General features: G+C 53.3%; 8 protein-coding genes across 8 annotated transcripts; 4 read left to right on the forward strand and 4 right to left on the reverse strand.

Annotated features, from left to right (window-relative positions):
- Positions 1 to 639: 639 nt before the first annotated feature.
- Positions 640 to 2616, forward strand: BDW74DRAFT_184430 (flavin-containing monooxygenase; the record flags this gene model as incomplete). Its single annotated transcript, XM_073730810.1, has 1 exon — positions 640 to 2616. The coding sequence occupies one exon, from the start codon at positions 640 to 642 to the stop codon at positions 2614 to 2616; it is 1977 nt and encodes a 658-aa protein (XP_073589269.1).
- Positions 2617 to 3671: 1055 nt separating this feature from the next.
- Positions 3672 to 5618, forward strand: BDW74DRAFT_172017 (uncharacterized protein; the record flags this gene model as incomplete). The annotated part of the gene is made up of 6 exons (XM_073727428.1): positions 3672 to 3911; positions 3968 to 4026; positions 4094 to 4308; positions 4366 to 4985; positions 5050 to 5202; positions 5274 to 5618. The coding sequence occupies 6 exons, from the start codon at positions 3672 to 3674 to the stop codon at positions 5616 to 5618; spliced, it is 1632 nt and encodes a 543-aa protein (XP_073589270.1).
- Positions 5619 to 5883: 265 nt separating this feature from the next.
- BDW74DRAFT_172018 (uncharacterized protein) lies at positions 5884 to 7456 on the reverse strand (the record flags this gene model as incomplete). Its single annotated transcript, XM_073727429.1, has 4 exons — positions 5884 to 6274; positions 6342 to 6526; positions 6579 to 6995; positions 7052 to 7456. The coding sequence occupies 4 exons, from the start codon at positions 7454 to 7456 to the stop codon at positions 5884 to 5886; spliced, it is 1398 nt and encodes a 465-aa protein (XP_073589271.1).
- Positions 7457 to 8998: 1542 nt separating this feature from the next.
- On the forward strand, positions 8999 to 10595 carry BDW74DRAFT_184431 (uncharacterized protein; the record flags this gene model as incomplete). Its single annotated transcript, XM_073730811.1, has 6 exons — positions 8999 to 9172; positions 9226 to 9461; positions 9536 to 9729; positions 9787 to 10129; positions 10196 to 10316; positions 10396 to 10595. Exons 1-6 carry the CDS (start codon positions 9043 to 9045, stop codon positions 10593 to 10595), a joined length of 1224 nt encoding a protein of 407 aa, XP_073589272.1. The 5' UTR covers positions 8999 to 9042.
- Positions 10596 to 11043: 448 nt separating this feature from the next.
- Positions 11044 to 12120, reverse strand: BDW74DRAFT_172020 (alkene reductase; the record flags this gene model as incomplete). Its single annotated transcript, XM_073727430.1, has 1 exon — positions 11044 to 12120. The coding sequence occupies one exon, from the start codon at positions 12118 to 12120 to the stop codon at positions 11044 to 11046; it is 1077 nt and encodes a 358-aa protein (XP_073589273.1).
- A 417-nt stretch (positions 12121 to 12537) lies between these two features.
- On the reverse strand, positions 12538 to 14272 carry BDW74DRAFT_164443 (uncharacterized protein; the record flags this gene model as incomplete). The annotated part of the gene is made up of 5 exons (XM_073726262.1): positions 12538 to 12749; positions 12837 to 13230; positions 13286 to 13486; positions 13553 to 13920; positions 13987 to 14272. 5 exons carry the CDS (start codon positions 14270 to 14272, stop codon positions 12538 to 12540), a joined length of 1461 nt encoding a protein of 486 aa, XP_073589274.1.
- Positions 14273 to 15259: 987 nt separating this feature from the next.
- Positions 15260 to 16655, forward strand: BDW74DRAFT_184433 (carbon-nitrogen hydrolase family protein; the record flags this gene model as incomplete). The annotated part of the gene is made up of 4 exons (XM_073730812.1): positions 15260 to 15457; positions 15536 to 15773; positions 15899 to 16080; positions 16203 to 16655. 4 exons carry the CDS (start codon positions 15260 to 15262, stop codon positions 16653 to 16655), a joined length of 1071 nt encoding a protein of 356 aa, XP_073589275.1.
- A 262-nt stretch (positions 16656 to 16917) lies between these two features.
- Positions 16918 to 18030, reverse strand: BDW74DRAFT_172023 (hem-containing dehydratase protein; the record flags this gene model as incomplete). The annotated part of the gene is made up of 1 exon (XM_073727431.1): positions 16918 to 18030. The coding sequence occupies one exon, from the start codon at positions 18028 to 18030 to the stop codon at positions 16918 to 16920; it is 1113 nt and encodes a 370-aa protein (XP_073589276.1).
- Between the last annotated feature and the right edge of the window lie 1080 nt (positions 18031 to 19110).

A 19110-nucleotide genomic window follows, 5' to 3' on the forward strand; every position in this document is an offset into this window, starting at 1 on the left:
GTGATAGATCCGACAAACTTTCCCCCAACCCAAAAAAACAAACTCTGCAGAGGCAGACAAATGCTCAACCCTTGAAAGAACAGCCAATAATGGACAGTGGACAAAGAGCGAGGATTTTGCTTGATCGACGATTGGGCAGGTTATGGTACATGCGAGGGAGAAGAGTTCGGGTTAATAATGGCAATGAGTGTTATTGGAGTGTCTTCGGCGCCGGAGATATTGGTAACAGGAGTTGATTGTAGAGAGCTAAGTACCTACCATACCATAGGTAGGGCTCAAAAAAGTGCAGGTGGACTGGGTAACGGGCATGTTGCCTGCAAGGTTGAGTGGCCTTGAAAAAGGACTTAATGTGTGATAAGATATGACGATCTTAATAGGTGCTTCTGCAATAACAACCTGGATTTCGGACCATACCCTAGCGCATGCGCACTCGGATTGCTCAAAGATGGCGATTATTTGCTTATTTCGTCACACCTTGCCGGCGCGAACTGGCGTCATCGAGAATGCTGCCCCTCCTTGCCATGGATGTCTCCAACTCCTCGGGGCTATATAACCCCTTCACGGACTGGGAAACAATTTTGACATCTGGGAAACAGGGAATCTACCATACCAGATAAACTCTCAGAACACTGCGCAAATATGGTTTCAACCGAACAAGAACCCGCACTCAACCCCCTAAAACTCGCCTCCGTGCGCCAGCGCTACGAGCACGAAGCAAATAAACGCCTGCGCCCCGACGGCTCCTCGCAATTCATCCCCCTAAGCACCTCCGAAGAATCCCGTCTGCGCTCTCTCGCCGCAGATCCCTGGGCAAACCACTCAGCCCTAAACGCCAAACCCTCCCCTATCACAGATGGCACCACATACCGCTTCTTCGTCCTGGGCGCCGGATACGGCGGTCTCCAATTCGCGGTCCGCCTGATCGAGAGCGGAATCGCAACCGCGTCGGAAATCCGCCTCGCCGACGCAGCGGGCGGGTTTGGGGGCACGTGGTACTGGAACCGTTTTCCAGGGTTACACTGCGACGTCGAGAGTTATGTTTACCTGCCGCTGCTGGAGGAGACGGGGTATGTTCCGAGCAAGAAATATGCGAGTGGCCTGGAGGTCAGGGAGCATGCGGAGAGGATTGCGGAGAGGTGGGGATTGGGTGATAAGGCGCTTTTTCGGGCGGATGTGAAGGGCGTTAGTTGGGATGAGGGTGCGCAGGTGTGGAGAATTGCGGCTGTTGAGAATCGTGGGCCGAACCAAGAGCCTGTGAGAAGGGAGTTTCAGGCGGAGTATGTCTACCTCGCTGCTGGTGTGTTGACGAGGCCCCAAATCCCGCGGATTCCGGGCTTGACGGAGTTCAAGGGGGAGATGTGGCATACGGCGCGCTGGAACTATGTGGTTTCTGGCGGGTCACAGGAAGATCAGTCTTTGACGGGACTGCAGGGGAAGAGGGTTGCTGTGGTGGGAACGGCTGCGACGGCTATTGCGGTCGTTCCTGAGGTTGCGAAGTATGCGGGGGAGTTGTATGTTGTTCAGCGAACGCCGGCGCCGGTTCGACCTCGTGGACAGCGGGTAACGCATATAGACGAGTTCAAGAGCAAGATTGCGCGCGAGAAAGGGTGGCAGTTTAAACGGTCTCTAAACCTCAATGCGTTCATTACCAACTCTGCTCCTGAGGGCCTGGAGAATCTTGTCAACGACGCGTGGACTGATATGCCGGCGTATTCGGGCGTCACTGGAACACCGGGCCACGGTCTCATCGATGCGAGTCCGGAAACACTTGAGAAACACACGGATGCATACCACGCCCTCGATCTCCCGCATATGGAATCTGTCCGCGATAGAGTCTCTGCCCTTGTTAAAGACCCAGAGACAGCCGAGAAGCTGAAACCCTGGTATCCATCCTGGTGCAAGCGTCCCACATTCAGCGATACATACCTGCAGACCTTCAACAAATCAAACGTGCACCTCCTCGACACAGACGGGCAGGGTCCTTCGCGCGCAACGGAAAGGGGCCTCGTAATCGGTGAGAAAGAATATCCCTTCGACATCATAATCTTTGGCACAGGATACCAAGCGCCCACAACAGGGAGTGGGAGTCCCGCTGCCCGAACAGGCGTGAATGTTCTCGGCCGGGACGGACAATCACTGGACGAGAAGTGGCGTACCCAGGGGGCTTCCACACTCCACGGGTACGCGACAAACGGGTTCCCGAATTTATTCTTCTCGGGCACGAGCCAGGCGACTATTACCGGGAACAACGTGTTCATGCTGGGTTTTATCGCGGAGCATGTGGCGTACTGGATAAAGGAAGCGGAGAGACGCGTTGGGGCTGGAAAGAGAGCCATTGTTGAGGTCAGCAGGGAAGGCGAGGAGGCGCACACGGCGGAGATTGTGCGGCGCGCGGGGTTCTACTCTGTTCTTGCCGGGTGTACGCCTGGGTACTTTAATGGGCATGGGGATAGTGCGCGGGTTACGGATCCGGCGGAAAAGGAGAAGAAAGCGCGCGGGGTGATGTGGTCTGAGGGGACGAGGTCGTTTTTGGAGTATATTGGAAGGTGGAGGGAGGAGGGAAAGCTCAGGGGGTTGGATGTTAAGGCTGCTGGGAATGGTAGGGCGAAGCTTTGATTTGGTGAATTTGCATGGGGACCTATGGCTCTGGCGCTTGGAGACGATGCCCTTCTCAATAGACGGGTGAAGGGTATACGCATCGTCTTAACACAGAATGGGCACTACACTACTTCAAGTGATATGCAATTTACTTACCTAGGTAATGTGAATATTCATGCAAGCAGGGTATATTCGATGGGATGGTATATGGAAGCTTAGGGCTTGATAGATTATGGTAGTTAGGGCTAGTGATGACCAGGTTAGAGAGAATCTCTGCCACCCGTCCTCTTTGTATGTCGTACGCGCTTAATTGACTGTAAAGCATAGTGGATTGAAGTGCTACCAACCTCTATGTAATGGTATAACATTAAACCTCATCTTGCTTTGCTATGTTGCCCGCTGAACTGGTGCTCTGGCCCAATCTTGAAAGCATAAGATGCTGCTGAAATACGACTGGGGTGGCCGAGCAGATGCACTTTTAGGTCTGCATTTGGAAACCTATTTTAACACCTTTCGGTAGTTTTCTATATCGCAGTCAATAACATAAGGTGAAAGACTACCAAGCTGCACCTTGATCCGCTTGACTTGGACAGACAACCTTGAAAACTTCTTCTGCCTCCAAGATATGACCTCCACCCTGAGTCCAAGAGCAATATCCATGAAATCTCTACTAGTAATTTGTCGTCCGTGCCTTAAGACGAAGGCGTCTTCCCCTGAGTCTCGTGCAACCTCCCTCGGCTATTCCAGCCTCTTCGATTCAGCTCGGCGGCTGCATCAACGCCACAGGCATTATCCTCCAATAATCGTCAAAGAAGCAGGGATTTGACCCCTTATCGCCGAGCACAGATGCACGTCAGCCGAACAGCGAGAACTCGAATAGGATCTGGGGCTGAAGCTGAAACGACTTGAGAAGGCTTTTATCCCCGCATTCCCGTTCCCTTCCTCGTTCCCATTCCCGGGTGGCCCACTTGGCTTTCTTCGTACCCTTGGTTGTCTTATCCACTCCGCCGCTATAGGGTACTCTAAGTACTTTCAGAATTCACCTTTTTTACTGATGCATTAGCCATCTCATCATGGAACTCGATACGCCCATGACAGGGCTAGACCCAGGGGGCGTTGTCCAGTTCATACCAGGGGTGTGTACAGTGACCGAGATGAAGCGGTACTCTGTAAGACCTCCTCTTTCCTTCGCCTATTGTGGATCTTCTATTGGAGAAATTGATTATCATGTGCCATATCAGATCGGAAAATGCAGCGAGTACACCAAGGCCTCACTAAGCCACGAAAGTGTCGACGAATGGATGAACGAAACGGTATGCCCTATCATCGATTTGATAAACATTCAATCCAAAGCTAAAACAATCTATAGGGGCCATTCAAATCCACAACTGACACCCAATCCGAACTATCAGGACGAGTCCGATGGATGTACGTTCAGCGTGCCCCGTTTTCCATGGTACCATCCTCTTTTCCAACCACAACTAACACCGTCTAGATTCGCAGGAACCGCCCATACAACGCTCGACGCAGACGGAAACATCCTAACTTCAGGCGAAACCCTAGAGATCGCAATGAGGCAGGAGAGTTTCGCCCGTCTAGCGGAGCGATACCACTTCACCGAAGCCCTGGATGCCTGGCGGTACCGCTCGACGTCTGGGACCGCGAGTCGGGAGGTCATATACAGTGAGAACGGACAGGTTGAGTCTATTGGTGCGTTCGCTGTACCAGACTAGTGCGTATAGTGGCAGCATCACTAATCGGCAAAAGTACTCACTCTCTCTCTCCGCCTCTCGGGCAGTTTCGCCTCTATAATCGCCATATCCCACACATTTCCCAGCAACACAAGCACCGCACTCGGTCTGCGCGTCAGTCCGTATGACCAAACCCTCCTTGAGCAATCTTTGCAAAAACACAGCCACCTCCTCGGCCACGCTTTACTAATTCCAACCCTTCTAATCGAAATAAGCCTAAGTACAAACCTCCTCTTCATGCAAAAGGTGCGTCAGGAACTCAGCGTCGTCGAAAAGGCGACCGGCCAGCACGGCTGGCTTGAGATTCCGGCGGCGGATGCGCCCGCGCACGATAACGAGCTGAGTCGCTTGGGGCATGCGGCGAAGATACATGTGGGCTTGAGCTGGAGACGCATTGAGGCGGTGGGGGTTTATCTTGAGGTTGTTAGGGGGGTGATGGGGGAGTTGGAGGGAGTGGGGGCATTTGGTCCTGCTGGGGTTGGGGGCAATGGGGTGAGGGATGGGGGAATTGAGGCGTACAGGCAGTGGCTAGGGAACCTGGAACTGGCGCTGAGGTTCCGGTTGGTTGATATGAAGTATAATGAGCGGAGGGCGGATAACCAAATTACGGCTGTGAGTTCCACCTTCGGCAACCGTGTATTGCAAATGGCATTTAGTCAGGGCAGGCGATGTATGGTACTGACATGAGCTGGGGTGTTAGATCTACGGCCTCCTCTCGCAGCGCGACAACATGATCGGCGTCTCGGTGGCCATGGAATCAAAGAAGATCTCCGAGGCTTCGAAGCGCGACGGCTCAGCACTGAAGTCGCTGACCGTCTTGACTGCAATCTTCTTCCCGGCAACGTATATCGCCGTAAGCAAGCACACCTTCCATCGCCCCATCCCCACCCCCAGATACACAAAGCTAATGTTAGCTGGGGCTAGACCCTCTTCTCCCTCCCGACCTTCGACACAACCCCCTTCTGGGCATACTGGGTGGTCGTGATCCCGCTGACACTGTTAATCTTCGGGTCGTGGTCGTGCTGGACGGTCTACCGGCAGGGCCAGATTGCGGCCGAGGCTGAGAGTGGGCGGCGCGATATTCATCGGGGGATTGAGGTTGATCCGGAGCGGGCGTTTGGTGGTGCTGGTGCATCTGGTTCCAGCCAGAGTCAGAGGCGAGGGAAGGGTAATGGGAATGGAAATTCAAGGACGGGTACGGGTGCCATGGCTTTTTTGGGGCCGACGCTGAGGCAGATTCGGGTGCATGCTAAGGATACAGAGGCGTAGGTCTGGAGGGATGGCAGATTCAAACAACCACAATCACAGTATATATTGGGATGTTAAACACAAAAGAGCGGAAACAATAAATTATTATGTGCTAGGCTGCATACATGGATAGCCTTGCATCCCCTATACAAAGGGATACTATGATAGGTATGATAAAGACAGAAAATAGGTTAAGATAGAAAGAAGAAGAACAACTCTTACCACACCCGGACTCACCACTGCCATCACATCGTATCTCCCACCATGTCCTCCTCAAGAGCCCTACTTAGTAGTAAAGCGGATTCTCCGGATCACTCAAATCAAACACAACAGAGGAATGCGGCTTCGCCCCACCTCGATTGGCAAACTCCCTTGTAAAGTCAATCGAGCGATTAAAGCTCAGACTCCCATCCTCGTTAAGATCAATATACAGCGCCTTAAAGTCCGCGGGCGTATTAATCAGCCCAATCTCCCCGGTTTGCACGAAGTAGTCCGTGACAACGAGGTGTTTCTGGTCCGGCGTCACTTTCACATAATGAGGACCGATGGTCGGCTGGTCCTCGTCCGGGTCATCGAGGCGTTTCACGTTGGACAGGTCGGAGATGTCGAGCGCCGCGATGTGATTTGCGGTTGTGAGCGTGAGGTAGATGTAGCGCCCGTCTTGGGTGATGTCGGTGCTGGGCACAAGCAAGCACTGTTAGTATAGGAAGGAAAAAGAGATGGAAGGGGGTAGTTGAGACGTACTAGATCGCGACCGTATCGCGCGCCTTAGGGCCAAGGTCATAAAGCAGCTCTGCAACACCCGGCTTGCCATTTGCGTCCTTGCGCTCAGGGTATATGATCCACACCTGACCTAGATGAACCGCAGTGGCCAGAGCCGCGCCCTCTTTGTTGCCCGGAATGAACTTGACGTCTTGGATGCCGCCGCCCTGCGCTACATTAGCATCCCAACGACATACCCAAGAAAAAAGGTGGGCATACATTGGGAATAGTAATAGTATTGAGAATCTTCTTACTATCCAAGTCCCACAGCCGCAACGTATCCGCACGGTGAATACCAAGACTTGGCTTGAGGATGGTGACAGGCTCCACGAAGTCCGAGGTGAGAATCAACTTGCGCTCCCAGTCGATGCTTAGCCCGTGAGGGGAGAATTGTTCACCGAGAATGTTAAGGAGTCCATCGACATCCTCGGGCCACTCGTGGATGATGTTAAAGTCTGCGTCGGTCTCAACGAGACGGCCGGGGCTCGTGCCCACGGCGGAGCCCATGTATGTTATGTAGAAGCCGCCATCGGGCTTCGCGCGGATCTCGTCGGCGATAGACGACAAAATGGCCCGGTTGCTTTTGAGGAATTTGGGGCGATAGGGGTTGGACGTATCAAAGTAGAAGGCCGTGTCCTGGTCACAGCCCGAGGTTAGAGAGGGCTGACGGGCAGCATGGATGCGAGACATACCTGGGTCTTGAGCAAAGACAGGAGACCACCACCGACCAGGGTCTTCCCGTCAAGGGATGGACCTAGGTGATGGGGGTCATTGCCGCTGGTAGGCACGTCGGTCACGTAGATCAGTTCGCCGAAGGTGTCATCGTCGAGACTGTACGTGGCAAGGAAGTCCTTGTGCTGCTTGTCGCCAGACCCGGTCCAGAAGTAACCGATTTTCTTGGGCTTGATGTTGCTGGGGGTGAAGGGGGGGCTGTCGAGGGCAGCAGTTGGGACCTGGAGGATTGGCAGAGGGGGAACGATGTCGTTCAGGGCTTCGGTCACACCGGGGATGTGTGGAATCAATGGAGGCAGAGAAATTGAGAGGGTCTGGCCTAAGGAGGCCAGGGGGATTAAGTGGGCAAGAGAAGCTGACTTCATCTTGGGCCAATGAGTGTGAGTTGTACACTTAGAAATAGTAAAGGAAGGAAATAGTGTAAAGGACTGATGATCTCTGAGCAGGTTTGAGCAGATTATCGAGGGAGAAGGCTTTTATAACCTTCTATCTCCTTCTGTTGAGTATACGAACTTCAACTCCTCACTGCCATACCTATGTCTGATATCTGGTGTTTTGACATTTCTGCGGGGAGCACGCAACTTCGATAGTTCATGTTCATGTTGTATGCATAGCCTCGCGAAAGAGATCAAGAGATACTGATCGACCGACAGGAATACCAACATAGGAAAACATTCATTCATCGCCTTGCCGTGTTTAATGAGATAGACGAGGTGCAGCAGAACTGGACTGCATGCAGCATCTCCGATCCCACGACCATTGGGCAGACAGTCGCACGGACCTGCATCACGCATGAACGCCCTGACGATCCTCGATGTCGTGATCTATACCAGACGGAAAGCCGCAACGTACGGCGCGCCATGAGAGCCCAAAGGAGTGTTCATCGCGGGGACTGGGACGGAGCAAGGAAGTGCACCCTCGTGATGTGAGGCAGACGGACAAGGCTTGGAGGAGCCCGAGCCAAGAATGGTACGAATCTCTGCGCCTGATCGGGCTTATGGTAAACTCAGAGTCGGGGTTCGTCCGTGAGGGTTCGGATGGGCATAGATCTGACTGATCGACGCCAAGAGCCCTGAAAAGTTCCTAAAACTGGGGCTGGAGTCATGGTACCATACCCACTGCATGCTGCTGGGGTCTCCTGATATTGGCAAGGCTTGCTTTGTCCTTGGCACATGCGTAAACGGCGGGACAAGCTCCCACGACTTGCCTTCGCGCTGCAGTTCCACTGGCTCGGCTGACCTGCCAGTACATTCTCGAGCGCGTACAGCGTGGAAACCCCCGTCTTACATGTCAGATTCCTGGATGCTATTAGAAAAGAGGCATGTCGTGCCTGGCCCTGACTATGATCACAAGTCATTGACAAGCGCCTACCAGGGCTACGGGATAATTCCCAGACCTTGTCGCCAAGCAAATCAAAGTTCAATAAAGATGAGCAAGAGACTCGCAGAATAACGCCATCCGCGCTGCCAAGGCCCTTGCAGTGGTTTTGCTGTGGTCTTGTATAACGACATGCTTGGCATCATGAGGCAATCGCTGCCCTACTTGCCCCATGCAAGGGTCTACCCCAGCCTGTGCTACAGTCACTGAAGACAGATCCAATCGCTCTTTCCGCACCTTTGACTAGTGTGCTCTCTCAATTCATCACCCAGCGTATTATTTGTCATGCACTCCGGATACTCAAACTTCTAGTACTGCACCACTTACCCTAAACATCCCGCCACTCGTCGGCGTCCATGTCGATCCCACTTCAGGCTCTGCATGTCGTAGAGTCGTCAGTTTCGATGTAAATGTTGTCATTTACGCAGGTATGAGGGGATCTGCATCACGCCAGGACCTCGAGATTGTATAAACTATGGTAGTTGCCGCCTAGTTAGCCAAGACACCCATCGTTTACCATAGGTTGTTCAGGAGCAGCCCTTGTCCTCCACTGCATTGTTGACTCGTGCTCAAGATGCACTCCAAACTTCTCCTCTTGCTCGCCGCAGTTCCATCAATCTTGGCCTCGCCGTCGCTGGCCAAACGCTCCGGCTTCAAAGACGGCCAGCCCATCGATGACAATGGCAAGGGCGCTCCTATTCTAGGTACAATATACGCCCCCCTAACACTTTCAAGTACCTTAACTAAGCACAAACAGGCGGTACCGATCTTCACCGCGACAAACAGAACCCCGACAACCTCGGTGCCCAGTCCACAGACAACGGCATCGTCCCGAACCTGAAATGGAGCTTCTCCGACTCCAAGACGCGTCTTTTCCCCGGCGGTTGGGTACGCGAGCAGCTCGTTCAGGATCTTTCGTCGAGCCGTGATATCTCGGGTGCGCAGCAGCATTTGACCAAGGGTGCGATTCGGGAGTTGCATTGGCATCGTGTGGTAAGCACATTGTCCTTCATGCCGGCTATGGTCTTTTTGAGCTTAAGAAAAGAATAAAGCACTAAATGTAGCAGGCCGAATGGGGGTTCGTGTATGAAGGCTCCCTGCTCCTCAACGCCGTCGACGAAAACGGCCGCTGGACAACGGAGACACTGAAGACCGGCGATATCTGGTACTTTCCCAAGGGTGTCGCGCATAACGTGCAGGGACTTGACGACGAGAACGAGTACCTGCTTGTGTTTGATGATGGGGATTTCGAGAAGGTTGGGTATGCAATCTCCCATCCCTTCATTGATACGCGGTGCAATCAGTAACGAGTATGCAGGACCACCTTCATGGTCGACGACTGGATCAAACACACCCCGCGCGACATCCTGGCCAAGAACTTCGGCGTCAACACCTCAGTCTTCGATACAGTGCCCGACAAGTTCCCGTATATTTTCAACTCAACTATCCCGGAGATAGCGGACGATACACCCCAGGGAACATTGACCGGCGACAATGCGTACGTCTACCACACCTACGACCATCCCTCCGAGCCCGTCCCAGGCGGCGGTGGAACATTCCGACGCATCGACTCGAAGAACTTTCCCATCGCCACGACGATTGCCGCAACAATCGTTGAGCTTGAGCCCAAAGGGCTGCGTGAGCTGCACTGGCATCCTAACGTAAACCTTCCTTTCCTTACCCATCCAACCTTGAATGCCGTACTAATACATGGATGCGACTGCCAGGCCGAAGAATGGCTCTACTTCCACCGCGGCACCGCCCGCGCAACGGTCTTCATCGGGGACTCCAAGGCACGAACATTCGATTTCGCTGCTGGCGATACGGCCGTATTTCCTGATAACAGCGGTGCGTCTTCCCCTATTCCTCCCTCCCTTTCATGTCATCTCTTCTCTCTGTCCATCTAGTTGATAAGAAAACGTGTCAGGCCATTACATTGAAAACACCTCTGACGACGAGACGCTCGTGTGGCTGGAGTTCTACAAGAGCGACCGGGTCGTCGACATCTCGCTTGCGCAGTGGCTTGCGCTGACGCCGGCAGAGACGGTGGCGAATACACTGAAGATTGATATTGACGTTGTGAGGCAGATTAAGAAGGAGAAGCAGGTGCTTGTCAAGGGGGCTTAGGTAGTCTTGTTTTGTGACGGTTGGGCTGTGGATGGTTTCATTGTCGTGGATGCCACGTCTTGCCACCGTCCATACATACGCATAGCCTCAATTGGGAAGGATTATACTTCTACGCTCTATATATGCTACCTATCTATATTAATTATCTGTGGTGACGGCAAGGAAGTCATAGTTGACATTAGATCAGGTCAGATTTCCCCTGCTTAGGGCATTTCCAACTGCTATGTTATGACTATCTAGGTCTCAGACGTTGATGAACTGCTCGGTTGATTCGAGAAAGATTACCTCTTTTGCAGACATTCGTACTCCAAGTCTTAGTTCTATATGATATTCTAATAACTAGGCAATGCTGCCTACCTAATCATGACTTTCTATTAAACGAACACAGCAGAGGGACGCCAGGCACCTCATGTATCATTCCTGCTCACTCAAACACCCACTATGGTAGCTATGGGTAATCCACATATCCTTCCGGCGCGCCAACCTTATAAAACGTATCTCGATCATAGGGCACCAACTCAACCCCCTGCTTGACCTTGGACGGCAAATCCGGGTTCGAAGTAAAGTGCCGTCCAAACGCAATCATCACATCCCGATCCCGATGCTGCACATCCACAGCCACCTTCGCCGTCTCCGGCTTGAACCCCCCAGCAAGAATAATCGGACTCTCACCCCCCCAGACCTCAAACGCAAAGTCCAGCGTATCCGACGACTCCGCATCCCCCGCCCCGCTAATCCGCGGCTCAACAAGGTGCACATACGCCAGCCCCAGCCCCCTCAGCTTCCGCAGCAGGTCGCTAAACTGCGGCACGGGGTCCTCCATCTTCATCCCCTGGAAGTGACTAAACGGACTGAGGCGATACCCCACGCGATCCGCGCCAACAGCCTCAACAACCGCCTGCGCAACACGCACCGCAAAGCGCGAGCGATTCGCAACCGACCCGCCCCACTGATCCGTGCGCTTGTTCGCCGTATCCTGCGTGAACTGGTCAATTAGGTACCCGTTCGCGCCGTGGACCTCGACGCCGTCGAACCCGGCCGCGATGGCGTTCTTGGCCGCCTGCGCGTACTCGCGGATGTACGCCTCGATCTCGTCTTCCGACAGCGGCCGCGGCACAGGCGCGCCCTCGGCCATGGGCACGTCGCTGCTGGACACAACGTCGTGCCCTTCCTTGGCGATAGACTCGTGCGTGGCTGCGCGCCCAAGCGCCCAGAGCTGCAGGAAGATGAACGAGTCCTTCGCGTGCACGGCGGCCGTCACCTCCTTCCAGGCGGCGATTTGGTCTGCCGTGTAGATCCCCGGAACGTTGTCTTGGCCCGCGGCGCGCGGCGAGATGAAGGTTGCCTCGGTGATGATGAGGGTGCCGGGTGTGGAGGCGCGCTGGGCGTAGTAGGTTGGGACGATGGGGACGGGGACGTGGGCTTCGTCGGAGCGGAAGCGAGTCATGGGGGCCATGGCGATGCGGTGCTGCAGGTGCAGGCGCCCGACGGTCAGGGGGGTGAATAGCTTCGAGGGTTGGGACATGTTGACAGTGGGGAATTGGGTGTTTGATCGCTGTAACGGTGATTGTGGATGGGTACTGGGGATTGGACTGAGATGAAGAAGCATACACTGAGCTTAGGGTGGGTATCTAGATGGTTGATGTTCTGCCTTTATATAGAGCTCCCGGCTCGAGGAAAAGTAGGGTACCTGACCCTGACAAATGATGATCTCATGTCGGACACTTCTCGGAGCCTGGACAGATGGCCACCCTCGATTATTCAATTTGTCTCCGAGTCCAGGTAGGAAGCCCTGGACGAATTGACGCACTGTGGATCTGGTCTGAGGAAACTGGGTCATACTTCCGCAGCGCCCAACAACTTTTGTTTTGGTTGGTATTGTTACGGTATCGACACCGTCTATTTTTCTTCTACCATTACACAGATTTGGGAAGTGCGATTGCTACACTTTGGAAGCAGAAGGCTGCTCTTCGGGTAGCGAGACCTCCAGCCCCTGAATGGCAGAGTCAATGTAGAGGAAGTCAATCTCCTCCAGAGTCTTCTGCGCTGTCTCCGGACAGAAAGCATAGACGAAGAAGAAGGTAAGCACATTGAACACCGCGAAGAATATGTAGATGCGCCAGCCGGTGGAGGCGATCGCGCTGGGAGCCATCTCTGTAATTACACAATCAGTATCTGGGTACCATAGGTATGTATGGTAGGGTGCCGTAGGCATGCTAGAAGAGGACCAGCCAAACGTACCAAGAACAGTAAACTGAAACAGAAATTCACTTCCAGCCCCAATGGCGCCGTTGATATGCCGCATATTCAACGGCATCAGCTCACTGCCGTAGATCCAAGGCAGCGCGTTCCAGGTCATGGCGAATACGAGGATAAAAACAATCACCATGATCGCAGCACCCCATCCGATGCTCTCAGACCGCGAAGCCTGCGAGGTGAGAGCAGTCAGGGTGATAAAGACCGAGGAAGTCGCGGCGACGCCCCAGAGCATCATCTTGCGACGGCCGATGCGGTCGACCAGGAGGATCGGGAATACGCCACCCACGGCGTAGCTAGTTGCCATCGCACAGGACATGATCGGGCTAAGGTTCTTGGATAGACCGATCGAGGTCTCGAATATGATGGGTGCGTAGTACTGCGTCTGTTAGGGTTCTGGTCATAGTGGATGAGTAGGAAGGCACGGCACGTACGCCGACAAACGTGCAACCCCCGAATTGCTGCAGCAGGAAAATCGTCATCGTGGTGAGGGCCCGGCGACGGTAATTGATGTTCGATTTGTCGAGGAATAGTGTCCGGAGGACTTGGCCCTTGATCTCGGATTCGATCTCGATCGAGCGGAGAATCTGTTCTTTCTCGGATACGATATGAGCATCGGTCACCGACAGGTCGTGCTGCACACATGATGAATCAGTCAGTCAGTAGTTTTCTGGCCTTCTGTTGACCGGGAGCGGACATACCAAACGTGCCAGAACATCCACGCCCTCATCAACCCTCCCCCACGCACACAGGACACGAGGACTCTCCGGCAGTATGTACAGGACGGGGAAAGCGACGATTGGGAACAGCGCCTGCAAAGCAATGGGCAAGCGGAATGACACTTCCGACTGCACAAAGCTCATGCCATAGTCAAACCAGTACGAGAACATGAACCCTGTGAGGACGATTTCGAGCTGGACTGCCACCATTCGACCGCGATGGACTGGACTAGACGTTTCCGAGATCCAAATCGGCACCGTGGATGTGCTGATGCCCACGCCGAACCCCGTTATGATTCTGCCTGCGATCATGGCACCCAGGCTTGGAGCCGCGGCTTGGATTGCGGAACCTGGAGACGTGATGCATGATGATTAGTACCGATGGATGAAATGGGACGGTTACAGGATCGCCATACCAACAATCACACAGCAGCAGGAGAACATAAGCATCATGCGTCGTCCCATTCTGAGACCATATATTGCCGCAAAGACAGCGCCAAAGAAAGCCCCAACGCTGTAGATAGCAGAGGTTGTGCCGATTATAGTATCGGTCGGCTGGTGTCCATACGCATTGATGAACTGTGGTGTGTTGATAAGCCCCCCGAGGAGTCCCTGATCGTAGCCAAAGAGGATGAAATTGAGGCCTGTGGCGACATGGAGGGCGACGCGCAGGGCACGGCCTCTGAGATGAATGATTGCCATGGTGAGGGCTGGGCTTGCGAGTTTTGCGTAGGAGAAGGGTCTGATCAGCCTTCTGGTTGATGCTTATAGTCATAATATATCTACATACTTAGCAAGTGTCCTATCATGATATTGACAGGGACTCTATAGATCCTGATAAGCACGAGATAACCCCATGATCCTTCTCCCCGCTTGATAGAGCTCACTTAGCGTTGATATCTCAGTGCTTCTATTATGCAATGGTAACAAAAGGAAACCAGGTCTGTAACAGTAGTTACACTGGTAATACAGGGTCCCATCGATCTACCGTATGGAGCTTGTCCGCACTTCCGCATTTCCGCATCTCCGCACTTCCGCACTTCCACCCCTGCCTCTTCCGTGGCAGAGTCCGATAACTGACCCAGAAGTTTTCTCCTTCTTTTTTTTTTTTTTTTTTTTTTGGAATGGCCAGTGGGCTCCGAGTCATTGGCCGCTAATGTTGGGAAACGAACCAGAACGAATGGGCGGACTTGATGCATTGACACGTCATTGTTCAACCAGGATTGAGCTATCCTACCTATAGGGCTATTGATTTGATAGTTAACAGACTTCCTCTACTGTACACTATGGATAGTTATCAAGGCCAAGACTTCCAATAGCTCCTTGGGGACCATCAATCAACTCCCAAGGTACAAGTTACAAAGGTCCTAGATGAGACTACCTATCACTGTTCTTGATCATGGTACCAAATACTAAGCTCTGGCGCCCATATAGGCTTGCTTCTGGTTCATTCGACCTCAGACAGCCCCCGCCGGCCTTGTTTGTAACAGAAACTCCTTTGCTGATTGATATCGTGACCTTGAGCCTATCTATTTCTCCTTAGCTTATCTTCTCCAGGTCTGCCACCGCACTTCCGATCTTCGGTGCTACACCCCACATACGAGGGGATTATAAAGATGCCACGACCTCGTAAGCGAAACCATCAGCCACGGACTTCAAATAAAAGCCCATCTCATCCGTGAAAGGAAAATGACTGCACCACAAGGAATCGTCAAGGTAGCCGTACCCCAGGTCGAACCCGCGTGGCTTGACCTGGACGCCGGCATCCAAAAGACAGTTGACCTGATCCACGAAGCGGCAACGAACGGCGCTCAGCTGATCGCGTTTTCGGAATGCTGGATTCCTGGATATCCCGGGTTCCTCTGGAGCTACTCATACAAGGAGAATGTGGGTGGTGGTCCCGTCGCCCATTGCAATGACCTGAATGATCATGCTGACCTAGGATATCATTATTGTCGCGTCCAGATCCCCCTGATTGATCGATACATCAAGAACAGCGTCGAGGTCGACTCCGCACAGTTCCGCCGCGTCCAAGATGCCGCCGCCAAAAACCAGATACATGTTATGTTCGGCTTTGTCGAGCGATACCATGGCTCTCTGTTTATGGCGCAGACTCTGATCGGGCCTGATGGTGCGATCCTGATGCACCGCCACAAGACAAAGCCCACGCACGTGGAGAGAACTCTGTTCGGGGAAGGCAGTGGTATGTTCATCTTCATCTTCATCTTCATGTTCCGTCCGCGCCCCGTCCAGCCTTACCTGTGCTCCCTCGCCGTCGCTTTTTGGGGATCCCGACAGGGACTAACTCTCGTGTCCCGTCATGTGTAGGCGATTCGATCCGAAACGTCGCAACGACGCAGCTGGGGAACATCGGTGCCCTCCAGTGCTGGGAGCATCTGCAGCCGCTGCTCAAGTACCACACCTACGCGCAGCACGAGCACATCCACATCGCCGCGTGGCCCACGAACCACAAATACGGCGGCTGGGAGCCGTGGTCGTTCTGCACAGACGTAAGTCGCCCACCCTCGAGTTCAAGTTCGAGTTCGAGTTCGAGTTCCTTCTGCTCTCCTGCTCCAGGGCAGAGGAAATGGTACATGGAAGACATGAACTTACGTATGACCGCACACGACAGGCCGCAACAGTCGCAAACCGCTTGTACGCAATGGAGTCGCAAGCCTTCGTGATCGTCGCCACCCAAACATGCACGCAGAAGTCGCTCGACGTGTTCGACACCGGAAAGGAAGGCGCATCGCACATGGCCCAAGTTGGCGGCGGCTTCACGGCCATCTATGCGCCTGACGGTCGCAAGCTCACTCCGGATGTTGCGCCGGACTGGGAGGGGATCCTGTATGCAGACCTGGACATGGGCGAGATTGCGTTCGCGAAGAGTGTGGCCGATCCCGTGGGTCATTACAGTCGGCCGGACCTCTTTCAGCTGCATGTTGATACGAGGCGGAAGGAGCATATTGTGTACCGTGACTCTGGCGTGCAGCCACCGGTTGATATGATGGTTCGGTTTGTGGGCGCTAGGCCGATTGCGAATGGGATTGAGCAGGAGAAGGGCCCTGTTAAGGGTGACTCTTGAGCTTTTCTGTCTAGATTTGATATTGTTGAGGACTGGTAGCATACCGTAGTAGAAAAGAAGGCTCTAAACTACTGGTAGCAATGAGCGAGATATGGTACTTTCCGTTACTTTACTATAGATCATGGATTGATATCTAAGACTTGACCATAGCATGGTAGGCATCCATAAGATACACAACTAATTTCATCGTGAAGCAGGTACCTATATGATATTAAGCTTGCTAACGGAATATTCCATGCAACGCAAAACAATTCATTATCTATTATGACCATAGCCATATTAACGTCAAGAAGAGTACCATGACAACGCCGAACATCCGGCCCAGCGACGTCGGGAGCCCCGGGGACAAAAGGCGCTGGTAAAAACCCTCATGGCCATGGTAATCCATCAAGCCCGTCCCTTTAAGACACCCAACATACTCGGCCTCCATGGCCCCACGGGGTAGAATACCCATCTCCACCCAGAACCCGCACTGCCCGTCTTTGAACTTCCCCATCGGACAGTAAAGTCTATTGAGCGACGAATGCAGATGGAGATGGTCCTGCAAACCCCGCGCCAAGCGTTCCATATGCCAGAGGCTTTGGAAAAGGGCAATCTGCACACAGTCGTTGGTGGTTGGTATGTCGCTTAGACTGTGCACCTTGTCCAGGGAGGCCAGCGCCGTATCCGGGATCCGTGAACAGCGGAGGAAAGACAGCCCCCCAAGTTGATCCCATTGCTCTTCAAGGAAAGTGAGCCAGGAGTCTGCCGCTTGGCGCATCTGCCAGTGTTGGGCGGAGGACCGCTCATCGCCAGTGGCAACTTCGTAGTCTTGGCCCTCGCGGATAAAGCAGAGATTGTGAGGGCTGCGTTTGATACGGGTTCGCCCGGGGCTCACCTGTGTCGATTTGACGCGATTGATCTCTCGCGGGGACTGCGCGAACACAGGACTTGGCTGGAAGTCGTCGTGGGTGCAGTCGGGGATACGGGCCCGGTATGCGCCCCAGTATCCTGCTCGTTTGCTGAGCTGGGGCGTAAAGACATTGCCTATCCCGACGGGCGTGGGTTGGTTGAATCCTGACTGGAAGCGAGAGGCAGGGATGGTGTAGACCTCCCGCCAGACGCCTGCCGTTGGGGGTAGACGGTGCCACCAGTGACGCACCGCTAGAGAGTGCCACCAGTGTTGGTACAACGCAGCGGATTCGAAAATACCAAGAAGAATGATGGTGCGGATGCCCTGTCCGCAAGCCAGCATTTCGAAATGGGACGCAGCCTTCTTTAGACCTGGAGCTAGGGATTTTAAGAGCAATGAAACATCGCGATGATGGTCTTGGAAGCCGAAGAGAGCGTAGACCAGGTCACTGCCAACCGGGGGGATGGATTCGAAGAAGGCCATTTTGCTTTGGTATGAGGGTTAACGGCTGGATGTGTGAGCATATTGCCGATCTTTACAGCTTCTTAAAAGCCCTCTCTTTGGAGGCCTGCCTGTGGTAAGCGCTAGATAACAAACTGTGAGAGTTACATATCTGGCACGCACAGCAGCGATCCGTGGTCGTTGATAAGACGTTGATAAGAAGGCCTACCTACTGATACCGAACCAGAGAATCTTGACACACCAGAATAATCATACAAGAAACATGGGGCTCGGGCGTATCTTACCGTTACCTAATTACATGGTACCAGCAAGGCCACTGGACCGGTTCATGCTGCCTGTGATCCAATCAGAAATACCTAGATGATCAGTCGACTCCACTGTCATTAGGTCAGCTTCCTTCTTTCCTGTCCTCCAGTCGTATATCACTAACCTCATTCCCTTGCTCCCTGCGGCAACGACAGCCATGATGAGGAGTGGAAGACAAGCCTCCCGCCAGACAATTGCTGTAAGCCGGCTCGTATTTAGGGGAAAAAATAGACATGCCCTCTCTGATTATTGTTGCAGTGCATCAATTGTCGCCACCGAAAACGGCGAGTGAGAATCCCCAAGACCCTCAGGAGGACTGGCGGATATCTAATTACTCTAGTGTGATGGACAAAACCCTTGTTCGGTCTGCTACTCCCGGGGCTGGAAGTGCGCTTACTCCTCCTCCCCAGATGGCCGGATGTATGTTTGTTTTAGTCCATTGCATACATCCTGTGCCTGGACTAACCTCAAGCTTCCTGTAGTTTACGCCATAAACAGAACAAGCCACCTGCAGCTGGAGCCAGTACAAGCGCCGATGAACGTGAATCAGTCGAACGAAGCTCTTCCAATGAAAAGACCGTGGTGATGAGCGAAAATCCTCAGTTCATTGATTTTTCTCTCAAACTTAACAATGGAGGAGAACTTGAATATCATGGGCCGACAAGCTCAGTGCCCCCCAATGCCCTCATTGCTGCTGAGAACCCCATAGTCACGGCAATCGGCGAGTTGCCTGGCCATGTGCTCCACGAGCAGCAAATACCAGTGGTATTTCCCGACATCGATACATTAAAGCAT

The sequence above is a fragment of the Aspergillus multicolor genome (assembly GCF_047715735.1).
Source record: "Aspergillus multicolor strain CBS 133.54 unplaced genomic scaffold BDW74scaffold_1, whole genome shotgun sequence".
Lineage (NCBI taxonomy): Eukaryota > Fungi > Ascomycota > Eurotiomycetes > Eurotiales > Aspergillaceae > Aspergillus > Aspergillus multicolor.